Below are 14,410 nucleotides of genomic sequence, written 5' to 3'. Positions count from 1 at the left end.
TGCATAAAATCAGTTATTTGCTCGTGACACCGCGATCGTCCTAACTTTCTTTAGCATTTACTCCCCCGGGAGTCCTAACCAGTGTTATTTTATCAAAGCACACAGCCTACGAGACAATTTTAATCTTTTCCTATCTGAACCAATTTTTTTATAGGCATCTAAATGGGATACCACTATATTTTAGATACTATCGAAAGGGTACTGTCTAAAGTCATTACCTTGCAAATGTAGTGACAGTGTACAAACATTCACTTAACAGTCTTGATCCCCCACTGCACAGCGGAGGTGGAGCTTGAAGCTACCGGTTTTGCTCTCGCGTGCTTGAGGTTTGTACTCGTCGTAACTCGCGCTTGATACCGTTTGGCTCAGCAACAAATGAGAACAGGTTCTCTGTTGAGGAAGTGAGATGGTAACATCACGGGGCTACAAATTAGAACATCGGCCGCCTGTCATTTCGCTCACTGGACTACGATGCCACCGCAGCGAGTAGGTGCCTTGCCGAGGCAACAATCTCTGCTTTTGCCAGCGGTCATCAACCCGTTTGTCCAAGACACCAAACTAAGCAAAGCTGCTATAATTAAAGTGAGTATTTCTTCTTCTTTTTCTTTTTCTTCTTCTTCTGCTTTTTTAAGAGATTGCACAAAGGCAGGATTTTGAAGAATGCTCGTTTGGTAACAGTGTTTCATAGTGTGACATAGTGCACCCAGGCTGCTGTATCCAGGGCCTGTAATCTTCTCCAACACGGCTTTGACAATCAGCTTGTAAAGCCTCCTATGCAACACAACAGACTGAGCCATTGGGAGCTTTCTAGAATGCTTTCCAGCAATGTGGATTTCTAGGCTCGTGCATATTTCTGCTAGGTGGGAGGTCAGTTTTCAGCCAGGCAGCAAGTGACTTGAACACCAGGGAGGTTTGGGCCTGTAATTAATGTGCATAAATGTACTCCTCTGCCTGCAGTGTGTCTTGTTGGGAATTTTCTTGGTCCCTCTTCGAGCTGTCTTTATAACCCTGGTTCTGATGGTGTTATGGCCAGTGTCTGTCATTGTCACCTTCAAGCGTCCTCTGAAAGGAGCTGTGGAGCCAAGCACAGGATGGAGAAGGTAACTATGGATACCAGTAACATCCAGTCTTTCTCAGAGTTGGCCTTGACTTTATCACACCTAAAGCAAAAACAATAATAATATATTTAGCTTATTCTTGACATCAGTTTTGTTTACTTGCAAGTGATCTTTTGCTTATTTATTTTTTTAAAACTTGGTTGCCCAGAAATAGTGAGTTTGGCCTACTGATGTCCCTAATCTGGGACATCAGTAACCCATTTGCCTTTTTTACTGCAGACATTTTGTTTGCTAAGCAACCGCATTCACCTTGCACTCCATCTTATCACCATCTATCAAATTGAATTGAACTACTACTACTAAACGCTTTGAACATATTTATCAAACAATAAACATATTGAGCTTTAAGTTTTGCAAAAGTAATGAATTGTACTGAGGTGAGAAGAAGTATAAAAAGTCAGTTTTCGCTCATATGCTTTACAGAAGCAAAAAATTAAAAAAAAAATAGTTCCTGTAATAATGAATTAGCAGCTACTTGTGTTCATGTTGGCTCATGCTTTTCTAGATCATATCCTCTTCACAAGCAATACCTCACCTCAGTTTCCTTCAGAAAGGAACTAGTCGGTGGTGGGGGGTTAAGGGGAACTGAAAATGATAATTTAGCCACTTTGCTCACCTCTAATGTCTAAAAGTAATAACAGACATTATAATTGGAATAATTTTATATATCTGTTTATATCTTGTATTAAACAGTATGTCTGTACATATAGTCTGAAAATAACATTATTAGTTTTGTAGTCTATATTTTACTTGTGTGTGTGTGTGTTGGCTTCTTCACATTTGTTCACAGTGCAAACAGTTCTTGTGATCTTAGACTACAACATTTTTCATACATTTCACAGATCACTGACAGAAAAAAATAAAAAAAAACAAAAGCTTAAACTATTGAAATCTTGTAATCTTGTATCTTGTCTTTTTTTTTTTTTGACAGACTCTAATAATTTCAGAGTGGTTAAAAGTTTTCAAAAGTTAGGCTGTTACTACAAAGCTTTATATCAATGAATTTAAGTTGTATTGCAGATACCAGTGAAAATTGCCACCCAGCTTTGTCGAACCACAGGTTTTTTAACCACGGACCACGTCTTGTTAGTTTGTTTGCATTAGTAAAATGATGAACCATCCTTCAGCTTACAGGCTGTACACTATTTTCAGAGCCTGTGACAAATCGCTCAGAAGCACAGAAAGTGTGAAATGATAGTTTAAAGCAGGGCATAAGCCCACACTGCATAATGAAGGAAGTGAAACGAAACCATAATAACTTGACTGATAGTATACGTTAAAACTTTTTACTGTAAGAGCTGATTGATTAATGTATCTTTAAATATTCATGTTTGTATTCTCTTAATTTGTTTCATATTAAGTATGTGAAACTAAGGTCATAATGTCATTCATCATTTTGTATCTCTGACTCCATAGCAACACCCCTTCCTTCCTTTCTACAGTTTTTGAGGAAGCAATCAGCAACAGTAACATACTTTGCGCTTTAAGGTTAAAGAAAAGCACGAAATTGTGAAACGCATCCTGTTACCACAACATATCAGTCAATATACTGAGCCGATTAACAAAGAAGGTCTAAATAAACCCATTAAAAATATTATACCAGCCCTTTTTATGTAAATAATTTAGGATTTTCTCATGCAAAGATTCTTGCACTGTTGTGTAGAATAGACAGTCACTTCCCATTCATATTTTTTTTCCATTCACAAAAGTTCAGCAATTTAATTTTTTTTTTTTTATCTCCAGATTTTTGTGTCAAAGAGTGATGGCTGCCTTGGGGAGGGCTTACTTCTTCAGCATGGGTTTTCGAGTGGTGGTCAAGGGTAAGCAGGCCAGCAGCCATGACGCACCCATCCTGGCTGTGGCCCCCCACTCCACCTTTTTTGATGGGATTGTCTGCGTTGTAGCTGGCCTGCCCTCCACTGTTTCCCGTGTCGAGAACCTCGCCACACCCATCTTTGGCAGTAAGATACTTTTTGTATGTTTGTTTCAAACAGGAAAGTAGGGACAAACTGTGTTTGTTATAGTCCATTTCCATCTGCCTTCATCTGAATGCACACTTTCCCACTCTCTATGAAATGTGGGAGAGCTTGTAATATATATGCAATGGAATGTCATTACCTTACTTGCTGCCTGTACTGGGTATCAATTAGTCCAGTACTTTGGAGTTGTCATTGACATAAATCCTTGTTATTGTAAGTAAAATTTACAAATGCACTCTATGAAGTAAATACGAGCTAAGACATTGATTAATATGAGCCTTTTCATCCATCTTTTTAAAAGTAATAACAACACGTAACTTGTTTCATTTCATATCTGTCACATGTGATTTGTATCGCTCTCTCTTATTTAACACTTAGAAACGAATGCAAATAACCAAAGCCTGTGCACCAGATTAGTGGAAAATATGATCAAGATTACTATATTCTTTTGTATGTTCATTACCATTAATCTTTTGTTCTCTCTTTAGGGTTCCTTCGGAGTCTCCAGCCAGTGCTGGTATCTAGAACAGACCCAGACTCCCGGAAGAACACAATCGAGGAGATTAACAAGAGAGCCAAGTCAGGAGGCCAGTGGCCGCAGGTCTGGCACTGCACAGTCATTCTCAATAAAAATTACTTTTATATGAATTTATTATTTGTTTGCAAAGAAGCAAAACTGCATTCAGTGTTGACTCAGATTATTTTAAAAGCAATCTTTGCAGTTTTGAGGGGTATTATTTTACCATTCTGCAAGTATGCTTTTTTTTCAGGTTCTTATATTTCCAGAAGGAACATGTACAAATCGCTCATGTCTTATCACGTTCAAACAAGGTAAGATATAAAATGTACATTTTGTGTAGTGTAATCATTAGTTTAATTTCTATCAGCATGTCAAATGCAAATAAAAAAGATAACATTTTACTATACAAAACTTAGATCTACTACTGTATTATAGAACATTTAGTATTTTCTCTTAACATAAATCAAATCCATTTAATACATCGATTTCATAACAGAGAGTGCTTCATGGTACGTTATTCCATTTAATCAATATTTGATGTGGTTTGTGTTTTAACTTTTTGTTAACTGATGCCTATAAAAGTGGTTCTGTATGTGGTGAGAGAATGGAGAAGTCATAGTAAAATCATATAGTTTTACAGCTATGCACTTCATGTTTAACTACACGCTGTGTGTTTTTTTTTTTTTTTTTTTAAATACCTATTGTTCCCCACGCCACTTTTAGGTGCCTTCATTCCTGGTGTTCCTGTGCAGCCTGTGCTTCTGAGGTATCCTAACAAACTGGTAAGTAGGGTTGTGACAGTAATAGATTTTCATTTTTCGTACGTATATATATATACACAGCCAGTAATATCTGTTCAGTGATGTAGTGCAAAACTATAGGAATAGTGTATATATTGGATTCTCTGTTGGATTTGTAGATTTGCTCACAAACAAATGAACAGTCGTACTTTTTTATGATAGTTTCATTTTATTGGAGAATGACTTTCTTTCTAAATCTTTTACCTTTTTTTGGTTGTGGCTTGGCAGTTCAAAGCTTCAATTCCCTCCAGACTTTCGTGAGGATTGTGGGCTTGTCTCATCATTGTGTTCACTAGGAAATCTAAAAGCATGACATTCCTATATATTTGTAAATGATTTTAAAATTTATACCAGTGTTATAGTGGATAATATAATATGACACAGTCCTATGTGCAAACTGTCTTATACCAATGTTAACGATTCAGGAATGAATGAATAATATACTTGTTTTTTTCTCTGTAGGATACAGTGACTTGGACATGGCAAGGATTCAAGTCGTGAGTATGCTTTATAGAGTTTTGCCTCTTCCAGTATACATCACTCAGTCTATAAGTATGCATGTCTAAATATGCATATTTATAAATTGCATGCATTTGTAAACTGTCACTTTTTCCCAGAAAATAAACATAATTATTGCACAATTATATGGCTGCCCTATTTTTACAACGCTGTAGTTCTAATGAATGAGAATGTATAACAGTTTTTCTGATTTGTATATTATGCAGGAAAACACTTCTGCTTTTGACACTGTGCCAGCTCTACACAACAGTAGAAATTGAGGTAAGAGATTTTCTGATTTCTCGTAGTGTTTGTATAATAATATTATCTCATGAAGTCGTTTAAAGAGTTTTAGTTGTTTTGGATATATGCTGTACTCAAAAGAACTCTTTTAAACTAAGGCTACCAGGAGTTTTTTTTTTCTTTATGGTTTAAGTGTACTTTTTGTTTGACTGTTCTCATAAACTTCTCATCTGTTTACATGCTTCCCAGTTCCTCCCACCTCATATCCCCACAGAGGAAGAGAAGAAAAGACCCGCTCTGTTTGCCAACAGAGTACGAGAAACTATGGCCGAGTAAGTGTTCATTAGTCTTAAGTGTATAATGTATTATGTAAAGCAATTTATGTTGCCTTTTCGTAAAGAGGTTCTGTGCAAAACCACATTGCACTGCATATTGCTCAAATGCAAAGTGGAACAATTTGCTATAGAAAGTAAAAGTACTGTATAAATGTTTAAAGAAGTCATAAATACAGTGTTATGCACATGCAAGGCTACTAAGCTGATAAGAAAATAAACAAGTGGTCAGTATTGGAGAGTGAGTGCAATTTGTCAAACTAAATTTGCATTTTTTACTGTCTTTAGGTCTATATCCATGCATAGTGAATCTGGCTATTGCTTTGCTATAATCTTTGTGTGCCTCCTTTGCCTACTATAGTGAGTTGATTAAATGTCTGCAAACCTTCTATTTTTAGGGCTTTGGGCGTTCCTGTGACAGACCACACATATGAAGATTGCCGCCTAATGATCTCAGCTGGTGAACTCACACTTCCGATGGAGGCTGGCTTGGTTGAGTTCACTAAAATTAGTCGCAAACTCAAGTAAGAACATTTAATATGAGCGTTACCAAAAATTGCAGTTAGTACTGACCAATGCAGCTTCAAAGGGTTCTTATTGTTGTTAATGTTGATTATGATATAACCTGTTACCATTATGTTTGGCTCAACTAGTCTGAAGTGGGACAATATAAGGAAGGAACTTGACGGTTTTGCAACCATGGCCAGCGCCTGTAAGGGGGGACGCATAACTATTGAGGAATTTGCCAGTTTCTTAAAGCTTCCTGTCAGCCCAGTCCTCGAGGATCTGTTTAGACTGTTTGACAGGGTGAGAAACTTGTATGTTAAATATTTGTTAAACATTATATGTTGAAATCAACTAAACATTATCCTTTTTAAATATCACTGTGGCATGGCACCACTTCACAAGGTTTTAAAACAGCCAGTATTTGGCCTGGCCAAGCGAATGACATTTATTAGATGGACACATTTGAATGTGAATGATCAGTAAAATAGTGAAGTTCATTTTACTGATAGCTGTAGTATTTATGTAAGTTTAGGCACTTTAGAAAAACTTCGCTTCCAAACCCTTAAAAAATATAACACCTTTTATATTTATTTTTATAAAGCTCTTAATATTCAGCACACAGAATAATATTACTAATGATATTGCATCTGCATATCAAAGATATACCATGAAAGTAAAGCTTGGGGGACAGTGATGGAATGACTTCAAAGGTTAAACAACTTAGAAGCTTAAGTCAAAACATGGAATTAAAACATAAAGATTTATTTTATTATCTAGCTCTATAAGTAAAAAAAAAAAGAAGATTTTTTTTGAATATGTATGGTTACTATTTTTCCATCACCAGAGTCTTGTCCTCAGTTAAGATTTGTCAGGAAATTATAGAACGCTGAAAATTAAAATGGCTTTAATAGGAAATAAAGCATCTAATAGCGTATGTGAAATGAAGTGAAAATACAATACGTTTCTGTGTCACAGTGCTGCACCAGTTGGAGGGGGAAAGCCATTGAGTTTCATACTTTCTGTTCTCTTATCTGTGTTCATCACTTTCAACATGAGTCAGAGAGCATGTGTTTACTAAAAACTGAATGTTACCTTGTATCATATGCAGTTCATAAACTTGTTATCAAATCACTATAGTAGTAAAGACTTAATCTAATAGTATTATCACTATTACCAGATATTACCAAATAACAGCAGACAACAAGCGCTTGCACCATAAATGATTAAATGCTGTCCATCATAATAATCTTTACATTTAACAGCTCATCTGTTCTTATTGACCTCTCTCTCTTTGACCCTGGCTAGAATGGAGATGGCACTATAGACTTCAGAGAATATGTTATCGGTGTGAATATCCTGTGTAGGCCATCTAACACTGAGGATGTTCTCAAAATGGCTTTCCAGGTGAGACAGAAATACATTTCTCATACTGATGTGTTCATACTAGGGGCTGAATATTATGCAAATCTCTTGGAGTGAAGCAAGAAATATAACAACAGCTCCTTTATTGACTCGCCCAAGGTAGCACTACTATGGTTTTTGCAAGGCAAATGACCTCCAAGGGTATTTATACATTTCTGTTATTTTCCACACCTAATATGCTACTTCTATTGCATCATGCATTTCCTTTTGATAGTAGTTTTATCACTCTATCATGATAAACTAGTAGCTATGAAGGATATATCTGAGATGCTTAAACTGTAATCTGTGACAAATTGTGAGAAGTATAAACAGTGCAACTGTTTATATATGAATATATATGATGTTTATATATGAAATATATACCCCAAAATATAAAAAGCATATACACTTTGCAAAAGGAATAAGCTAAATGCAAAAAATGACCAATGTTAAGATAAAATCAACCAGCCCAGCCCTTACTGTCTGTGCACAGCTGCAGCTTTAGTATAGCAAGAACAAAGGCAGCATACAATTCACAGAAGCTTGCATAATGTCAGGCTAGCAATGTGTGTCTGCTGTGAACATTTTGCTGGCCATAAAGTCATATGCAATTTGAACTTACTAATCAAAACTTACTTTCTCCTGCTTCGAGTAACGTCCAAGATTACGTTCTCATCATTTGGAATCATTTTGAAACCTTTTTCTTGAACGTCGTTACTCATTTCTCACTTTTTATTATCTTTCATGCAGCTTTTTGACACAGATGAAGATGAGAAAGTCACCCATGACGAGTTTACTGCTCTGCTGTGCTCTGCTTTGGGTGTGTCAGATGTAGACTTGACCAAACTTTTTGAAGCGATTGATGCCGATGGCTCTGGTTTCATTACCTTCAGTAAGTAGATTCTAATTGAAGAGAAAAGCCTAATGCAAAGCTCCCGTTATGTCTTGTGGCCTCTTATTTGATTCCCGGTGATATTTTGTCAAGACAATGTTAAATTGTTCAAAAAATTGTTCATTATTATTGTGTGTACAGCACCCTGTAGTTTTTCTCTGTTCTGATTCTTTAGATGAATTTCAAGAATTTGCTGCAACCCATCCTGAATATGCCAAGCTCTTCACCACCTATCTGGAACTTCAGAGATATCAAGCTATCCAAGAAGCAAACCCAGGTGATCTGGAACTTGCTGGTCAGCCCAGTTCAGAGGAAAAACCAGAGGAGAGCACATCTGACAAAAAAGATGACTGAGACAGAGCATAATTGTGACTTCTATTTGGCTGAAAAGAGAAATAAATACAAGGCTGTTGCAGTCTTGTCATCATATTCAAGTCACTGCAACAGCAATGGTCATATATGGTGAACCGCTTGCATTTTTATAGTTTTAGAAAGCTTTCATTTTTGATTTTAGTGCCTTATAGATATTTAAAAAGCAACTTACCCCCAAATTTTTTCTGTCAGTGTATTTTTGTGTATGCTTTGCCATGAAAAGAAACACAGATGGGGTGTGTCATAGCAGGTCAATATGTCTGAAAACTGGTCATTGTTTTAAATAAGGTTTACACCTATTCTTTAGTCATCACTGTGGTTTTTGCTGTTTTTGTTTGGCACAGCCTTGTGCACCTTATCCTTTGTCTTTGTAATTTTTCTTTAACCGAGTGGGAAATCTTGCCAAATCAACACAAATTTTAAATGTAAGCAAAGAGTCCTTGTGCTTCTTTGTTACAGTATAATTAGAGTACAGTAAGCAACCCAGATATGTTCTGTTTTAAAATTTTGTCTACAGTGAGCATAGATGCTGTGCATTACACTTTTCCCACCCTCAGTGCTCAGGGACACAGAACTTGTAACTCAGCTGTATAATTAGCCAGAAGTTTGCTTTGCATGTGTATCTATTTGCATTTCTACTGAAGATTGTTGTTGCTGAGACAGCACCACGTCTGTGCAGCTTTAAGTTTACTAAAGCAAATCAACCACTGAAAATAGGGCAATTTGTGAGCAAAAAGGCAACAGTGCTTCTACACAACAGCATATTCCAGTGGGGTATGCTTTCAGACCCGATTAACTAGAGGCATTGTTATTTATTTAGTGGGCTGTATTGCAATTATGTTTTGCTTTTTGTTAACACTGCAAAATGTTATTTTTAAAATAAAACAAGAACACAATCCTCTTTGCCATTTTTTTTATTCATCACAGAGGAAACTTGTAATGACTTTCATAGACTTTGTTTCTATTAAGGCATAAGTGCAATAAACAGGCTACAGCTGAACTGCTGTTTTTCCAAAATCACCACAAGGTGTCAGTAGTTACCCATTACAGTTCTGTTGTGTGTGCCTTTTATCTTCACTCACTTGCCTATGTGAGTTAAAATACCTTGTGTCTATTTTGACTGTACCTTACTTTAAAGTTGGCGCTAGACAATGAGGTTTAAACTAGGGGAGGAATTAAAGGCAGGCATGTACTGATAAAATTGGATAAATGTTATTGTGCATGTTTGTAAGATTTACCTCATTACTGGCCAACATGGATGATTTTTTTAAGCTATGGATATCTATAGTATGATTCAGGGGGTTTTTTCTGATTACACTTGCTATGGATTTAAATGTTAAAATTATTTGAATCAGAGAAATATTTATGCAAATAAAATAAAATCCTTGCATGTCTTGAAAGAATGTGTTATTATATATGCGCTGTGTGTTACATTAGTTTTTATGTGTCCACTTTTATCATTTAAGAATTTGTGGAATTTTCAATTTCCCCCCAAAAAAAGAAGATTATAATCACTTATCATTTGGTACATATTGATCTGTCAACTGATTGGTGAAACTGTTGCTTTTACGTTTACCTTACGTTTTAGCACAACTGTGTGATCCTCCTCACCTGATCTCAGCAGAGAACAACCACTAAATGCAACTTTAGTCTTAATACAATTTTGGTTACTTTGCTCTCACATCTACAGAAACACAAAAATGCACAGTCTTGCTTTATATGCACAGACAAGGCAGAAATGAGCGATGGAGAGCGGCCTCTTCATTAAAAGCCCGCTGTTACACAAACTGTGATTACCAGCTGTGATTTCCACCTTCAATTTGTTTTAACCTTTTCAAACATACAGACGCTCATTTAATTTTAATCAAAACTGATGAGGTGGCATGGAATCAATTAAATCACATTGTCGCCGCGCTTACAACAGTGTGACTCCCTCCCTACCCCCAGCTTCTGCTCTTCTCTTTGGCCCCATCTCCCTCCATCCTCACACTTTCCTCTGGATGGTTCTTGTATATTGCTGTATCCATTTCAGCCATGCCTGCAGGGCAATCCTGTCGCAGTAGATTGTGGGAGAGATGTGTTGGTAATCTGATTTGGTCTCCTCAGGACCTGAGTGAGTGATCAGCCTCTGTTTGTGGATGCGAGCTGGACACAGGCCTCATACAGATGGGGGACTCACCGTGCCAAGCTGGAAGGAAAGGTCAAACCCGACAGGCCTCACTCCTAAATTAATGTGACTCAACTTTGGGCCTCAATTTAACCGAGCTGCCTTCTCAGGCAAAATCAGAACCAGGAATCAGTCTTGGCGGAGTTCCACTCAGCAAACTGAAATCCATCTGAAATCCATTTAGTGTATTTCAAAAGGTTTAAGGATGATTTTTATGTTGCGCTGACAGTTTTGACTTTCAGTATACAAGGCAAAGACTCTAGTCCAAGCAACATCCCAAATATTATGTTTTAACATCTACAAATGCACACCATATCCAAATCCACATTTTGCTAATGTTACTCCAGAAACACAACAGAATAGTCTAATTCACTATCTGCTTTTATGTAATATTAATTAAAAAAAAACAAACATGAAAAGTCCCTAGCTTTGTTATTGCAAGGATGTTTTAGGAATCTTACATAAGAGGAAGAAATCAAAGTAACTTCATGTTCCTATAGAATCGACTTTCCTGATTATAAAAACAGGATACCTGGGTGTGTGTATACCTAGTCGCCTGACCCTCCTTCCTATGAGTGACGAACATGGACATAAGGTTTCAAAAACACAGTATTAACGTTAGCTTACAGGTCAGAGGAGTGCACAAAAGTTCTGGCAAGAAGAGGTTGGCAAGCTGAAATGCTGGAAATGTTTGGATGAAAGTACGTAAAAGGTATTAACTCTTTTACCCCACCCAAGCTTGAAATTAGGCCTTAAAAAGATAACATGTAGGAAAAATGATAAAGGCTTTGATCTCTGGTCCACTACAAATGCTTTGTTCTTCCTGGCTGTATCAATTGTAAAGTGGAGATCTTTTCCACTGATTTGGCATGGCATAATGGGCTTTCACTTTGAGATGTGCTGCATAGTTTACAAAAAAAAAAAACAGTCTATGAATGTTTGGCAGCATTATGGCCCTCTGTAAAGATGAACCCACTGTTTAATCTGCTGTCAGTTCAGCTGTACTAAAGCCAGCTGGAAAAGCTGAACGTGATACAGGTGCTGGGTTCAACTGTAGCTCAGTGTAAATGTTTAATTTAATTCTTTTGGATGGTTTCCTCTCTAGACACTGGTATTTTGATTTAATACATTTTTACTGCGATCGGTGCACTCATTAGTACACACCTTCACAGCTCACATGTTGGACCACCCTTGACTTTTGCTAGCTTAAGCTTAGCAGTCTTTCTCCTTCAGCTCTTCAGGGAGTTCCTCCAAACTTCATTGTTACATTTCCTTATCGCACCAGATGACACCTTGTTGATTTTCATTCTCCTATTATTCTCTCAGAAAAGTGATTGTGCCTCATTTCCTGTGTAGTGGTTTATAGAAACAGTGAAGGTCTCGGTGAGGGCAAGGTTCGGGGAACCTTATAAAACATCAGTTATCCAGCGCCAGTATCTGCACCAGTATCTGCACCAGTATCTGCAGTGAAAGTTTGTTTTCTTGCTCAGTGTTTAGGGTGTTTCACATCTCTGTCTGATTTCCAGATGGTTCTGTGAATGAAGGGCAACAACTTTTCCTGCGTAATAGTCGAGGATGGGTCAGCATGAGGTTGAGATAAAGAAATGTGTCTTTTATATGCCAGTGAGACTGGCCAACAAAGGTGTGAAAGTGTTTCTATTTTCCAAACAAACCCCAAATAATGCCTAGGCACTCATTTTCTTCCTCTTTTTCCTACTTGATTCCTATTGCCAACAAAACTTGATCATGCGTTACAGTGTTTACAACAGTTTCACAATATGTATTTAATACTATGTAATGATTACATCATAGAAAAGTAGAAGTTGGAGGATGGAAATTGAAATGTGTCTCTTAGAGGAGATGTTAGTGCAGTCTGATTCTAATCTATAATTTGAAATTTTATGTAAGACTTCCTGATCAGCTGTAGCCTTTTTTCAAACCGTAATCATGTCAATCAGCATGCTATTAGACTTCCCCTTTCAGGCCAATGATTACTACCCACAACTGAAGGGTTGAAAGGATGTGACCGACTGAAAGATAAAAGTCTTTTTGATATACTGATGAGGACTGATGAAGGACTTTTTAGAGACAATGGCATTCTTACAGATTTTCTTTTGTGTGTACGTGTTGGCTGAAACTCTCTTTACTAGTCTGCAAGTTTGGATTGTCTTAGACATATTTTAAGGATGTGCTGTGTGCTGCTCAGAACATGGCTCTCTGTCCCCAGACATCTGACTCAAACTGCTGTTTCACTCACCAAATGTATACAGCAAGAAGGGAAAAAGACTTAACATTGCTGAAGTAGTTAAATCTTTGCAGATACTACTAAAGCCTAGAGGGGAAAATTTAATGACACTCCTCCCTTAGTGAGGCCTGGAGAGATTTAAAACAGAGAGCTTTAAAGGGGGAGCAGAACAAAACAAAACAAACCCACTCAGTACTAATACCATGAACTGATTGCCATGTAGTAAAGACCTGGTAAGTTAAGTCTGTGGAATGACCATGTAAGAAATGCATTTTTGTTTTTATGTGTAAGGGCAAAGGTCCTTTATGTTAAAATTGTGGCCTATGGATTTACAGAATAGCCTGAAAGTCTCATTTAAGCTGTGTCATATGTGTCTGTTTTGAACTTAATTACAAGGTAAGACAGAAAGTTATATATTTGTCATTAAGAAACTATTTATAACATTACCAAGACTGAAACTATTAAGTAGAATAGGTGCATATGGCATTGTATGGAAAGAAATGTTTGTGTGGTTTTAAAGGGCATTAGAAGGGAAAAGTCTTTGCTTTGCCCCTAACTAAATGTTCAGGTTAATTCTAGAGGGTCATGCTGTGGCAGCTGAGAGATTGCCTCTCCGTTTATTACAGTTTAAGCCTAAGGTCAATCAGGAAGAACCCAAATCTTAAGAGAAAAAGAAGACTGAGGGAAAAGTGGAGGATAGAAGAGCACTTAAAAACTCCATGGATACAGCATGATTAGGGTTATAGACTGATTTGCCCATTCCCAGTATTTGACCTGCATTATGCACCTGCACAGCAAAAAACTATGAGGACTATTACCTTTAAAATAAATGTGCTATTGTATACTATTTAAGATGACTTAAAATTTGAAGGAACACACTTGTTGAAGGTACACCATAACAAAACGCAGTACATGCAGTTTAGCTGATTATGGTCAATTTTACTCTTACCTAGAGATGCCATATTCAAATGTAACTGGCATTGCAAAATAAAGTGCAAAAGAATAGAAGTAATTCAGAAGAAAACAGCAGTAATAACACATTATCCTACCTTGTTACCTGGTCCTTTGTCTTACCATCACTGCAGTTATTCAATCTTTACAAAAAAAACGCCTCCAACCAGCCCTGTTAGGGTTTTTTAAAACAAGCACTGGAGAGCAAAGAGGACATTCATTGACTTTAATGGGATGAACTGATCAACCATATCTAATAGAAATCATTGCCCCTGGCAAAAGCTGCTTTAGAATTGAATTACACATTGGACACAATGCTTTTATGGCTTCTTAGAAAACTGTAATTCAATCTGTTTAGTGCAGAGAAGAAACAGATAAAGTCCAA

The 14,410-nt window shown here is 36.9% G+C and overlaps 1 protein-coding gene across 1 annotated transcript; it reads left to right on the top strand.

Annotated features, from left to right (window-relative positions):
• The first annotated feature begins 288 nt into the window (after nucleotides 1–288).
• Nucleotides 289–10,006, top strand: lpcat2 (lysophosphatidylcholine acyltransferase 2). The gene is made up of 14 exons (XM_063478882.1): nucleotides 289–582; nucleotides 958–1,100; nucleotides 2,862–3,079; nucleotides 3,586–3,698; nucleotides 3,868–3,928; nucleotides 4,341–4,399; nucleotides 4,880–4,914; nucleotides 5,143–5,197; nucleotides 5,408–5,490; nucleotides 5,889–6,014; nucleotides 6,144–6,297; nucleotides 7,303–7,401; nucleotides 8,149–8,290; nucleotides 8,466–10,006. Exons 1-14 carry the CDS (start codon nucleotides 472–474, stop codon nucleotides 8,642–8,644), a joined length of 1,578 nt encoding a protein of 525 aa, XP_063334952.1. The 5' UTR covers nucleotides 289–471; the 3' UTR covers nucleotides 8,645–10,006.
• Nucleotides 10,007–14,410: the final 4,404 nt, after the last annotated feature.

This window comes from Pelmatolapia mariae, linkage group LG1, assembly GCF_036321145.2.
Source record: "Pelmatolapia mariae isolate MD_Pm_ZW linkage group LG1, Pm_UMD_F_2, whole genome shotgun sequence".
Lineage (NCBI taxonomy): Eukaryota > Metazoa > Chordata > Actinopteri > Cichliformes > Cichlidae > Pelmatolapia > Pelmatolapia mariae.
Note: the sequence above shows the minus strand (reverse complement) of the source record. Positions and strands in the feature narration are given on the sequence as shown.

What these genes read in the sequence shown, in the direction of transcription:
- lpcat2 (XM_063478882.1), top strand. Translation starts at nt 472, where the DNA reads ATGCCACCGCAGCGAGTAGGTGCCTTGCCGAGGCAACAATCTCTGCTT. An exon ending in CCAAGCACAGGATGGAGAAG is followed by an intron (nt 1,101 to 2,861) that starts GTAACTATGGAT and finishes TTTTATCTCCAG; the next exon opens with ATTTTTGTGTCAAAGAGTGA. An exon ending in GTACGAGAAACTATGGCCGA is followed by an intron (nt 5,491 to 5,888) that starts GTAAGTGTTCAT and finishes TTCTATTTTTAG; the next exon opens with GGCTTTGGGCGTTCCTGTGA.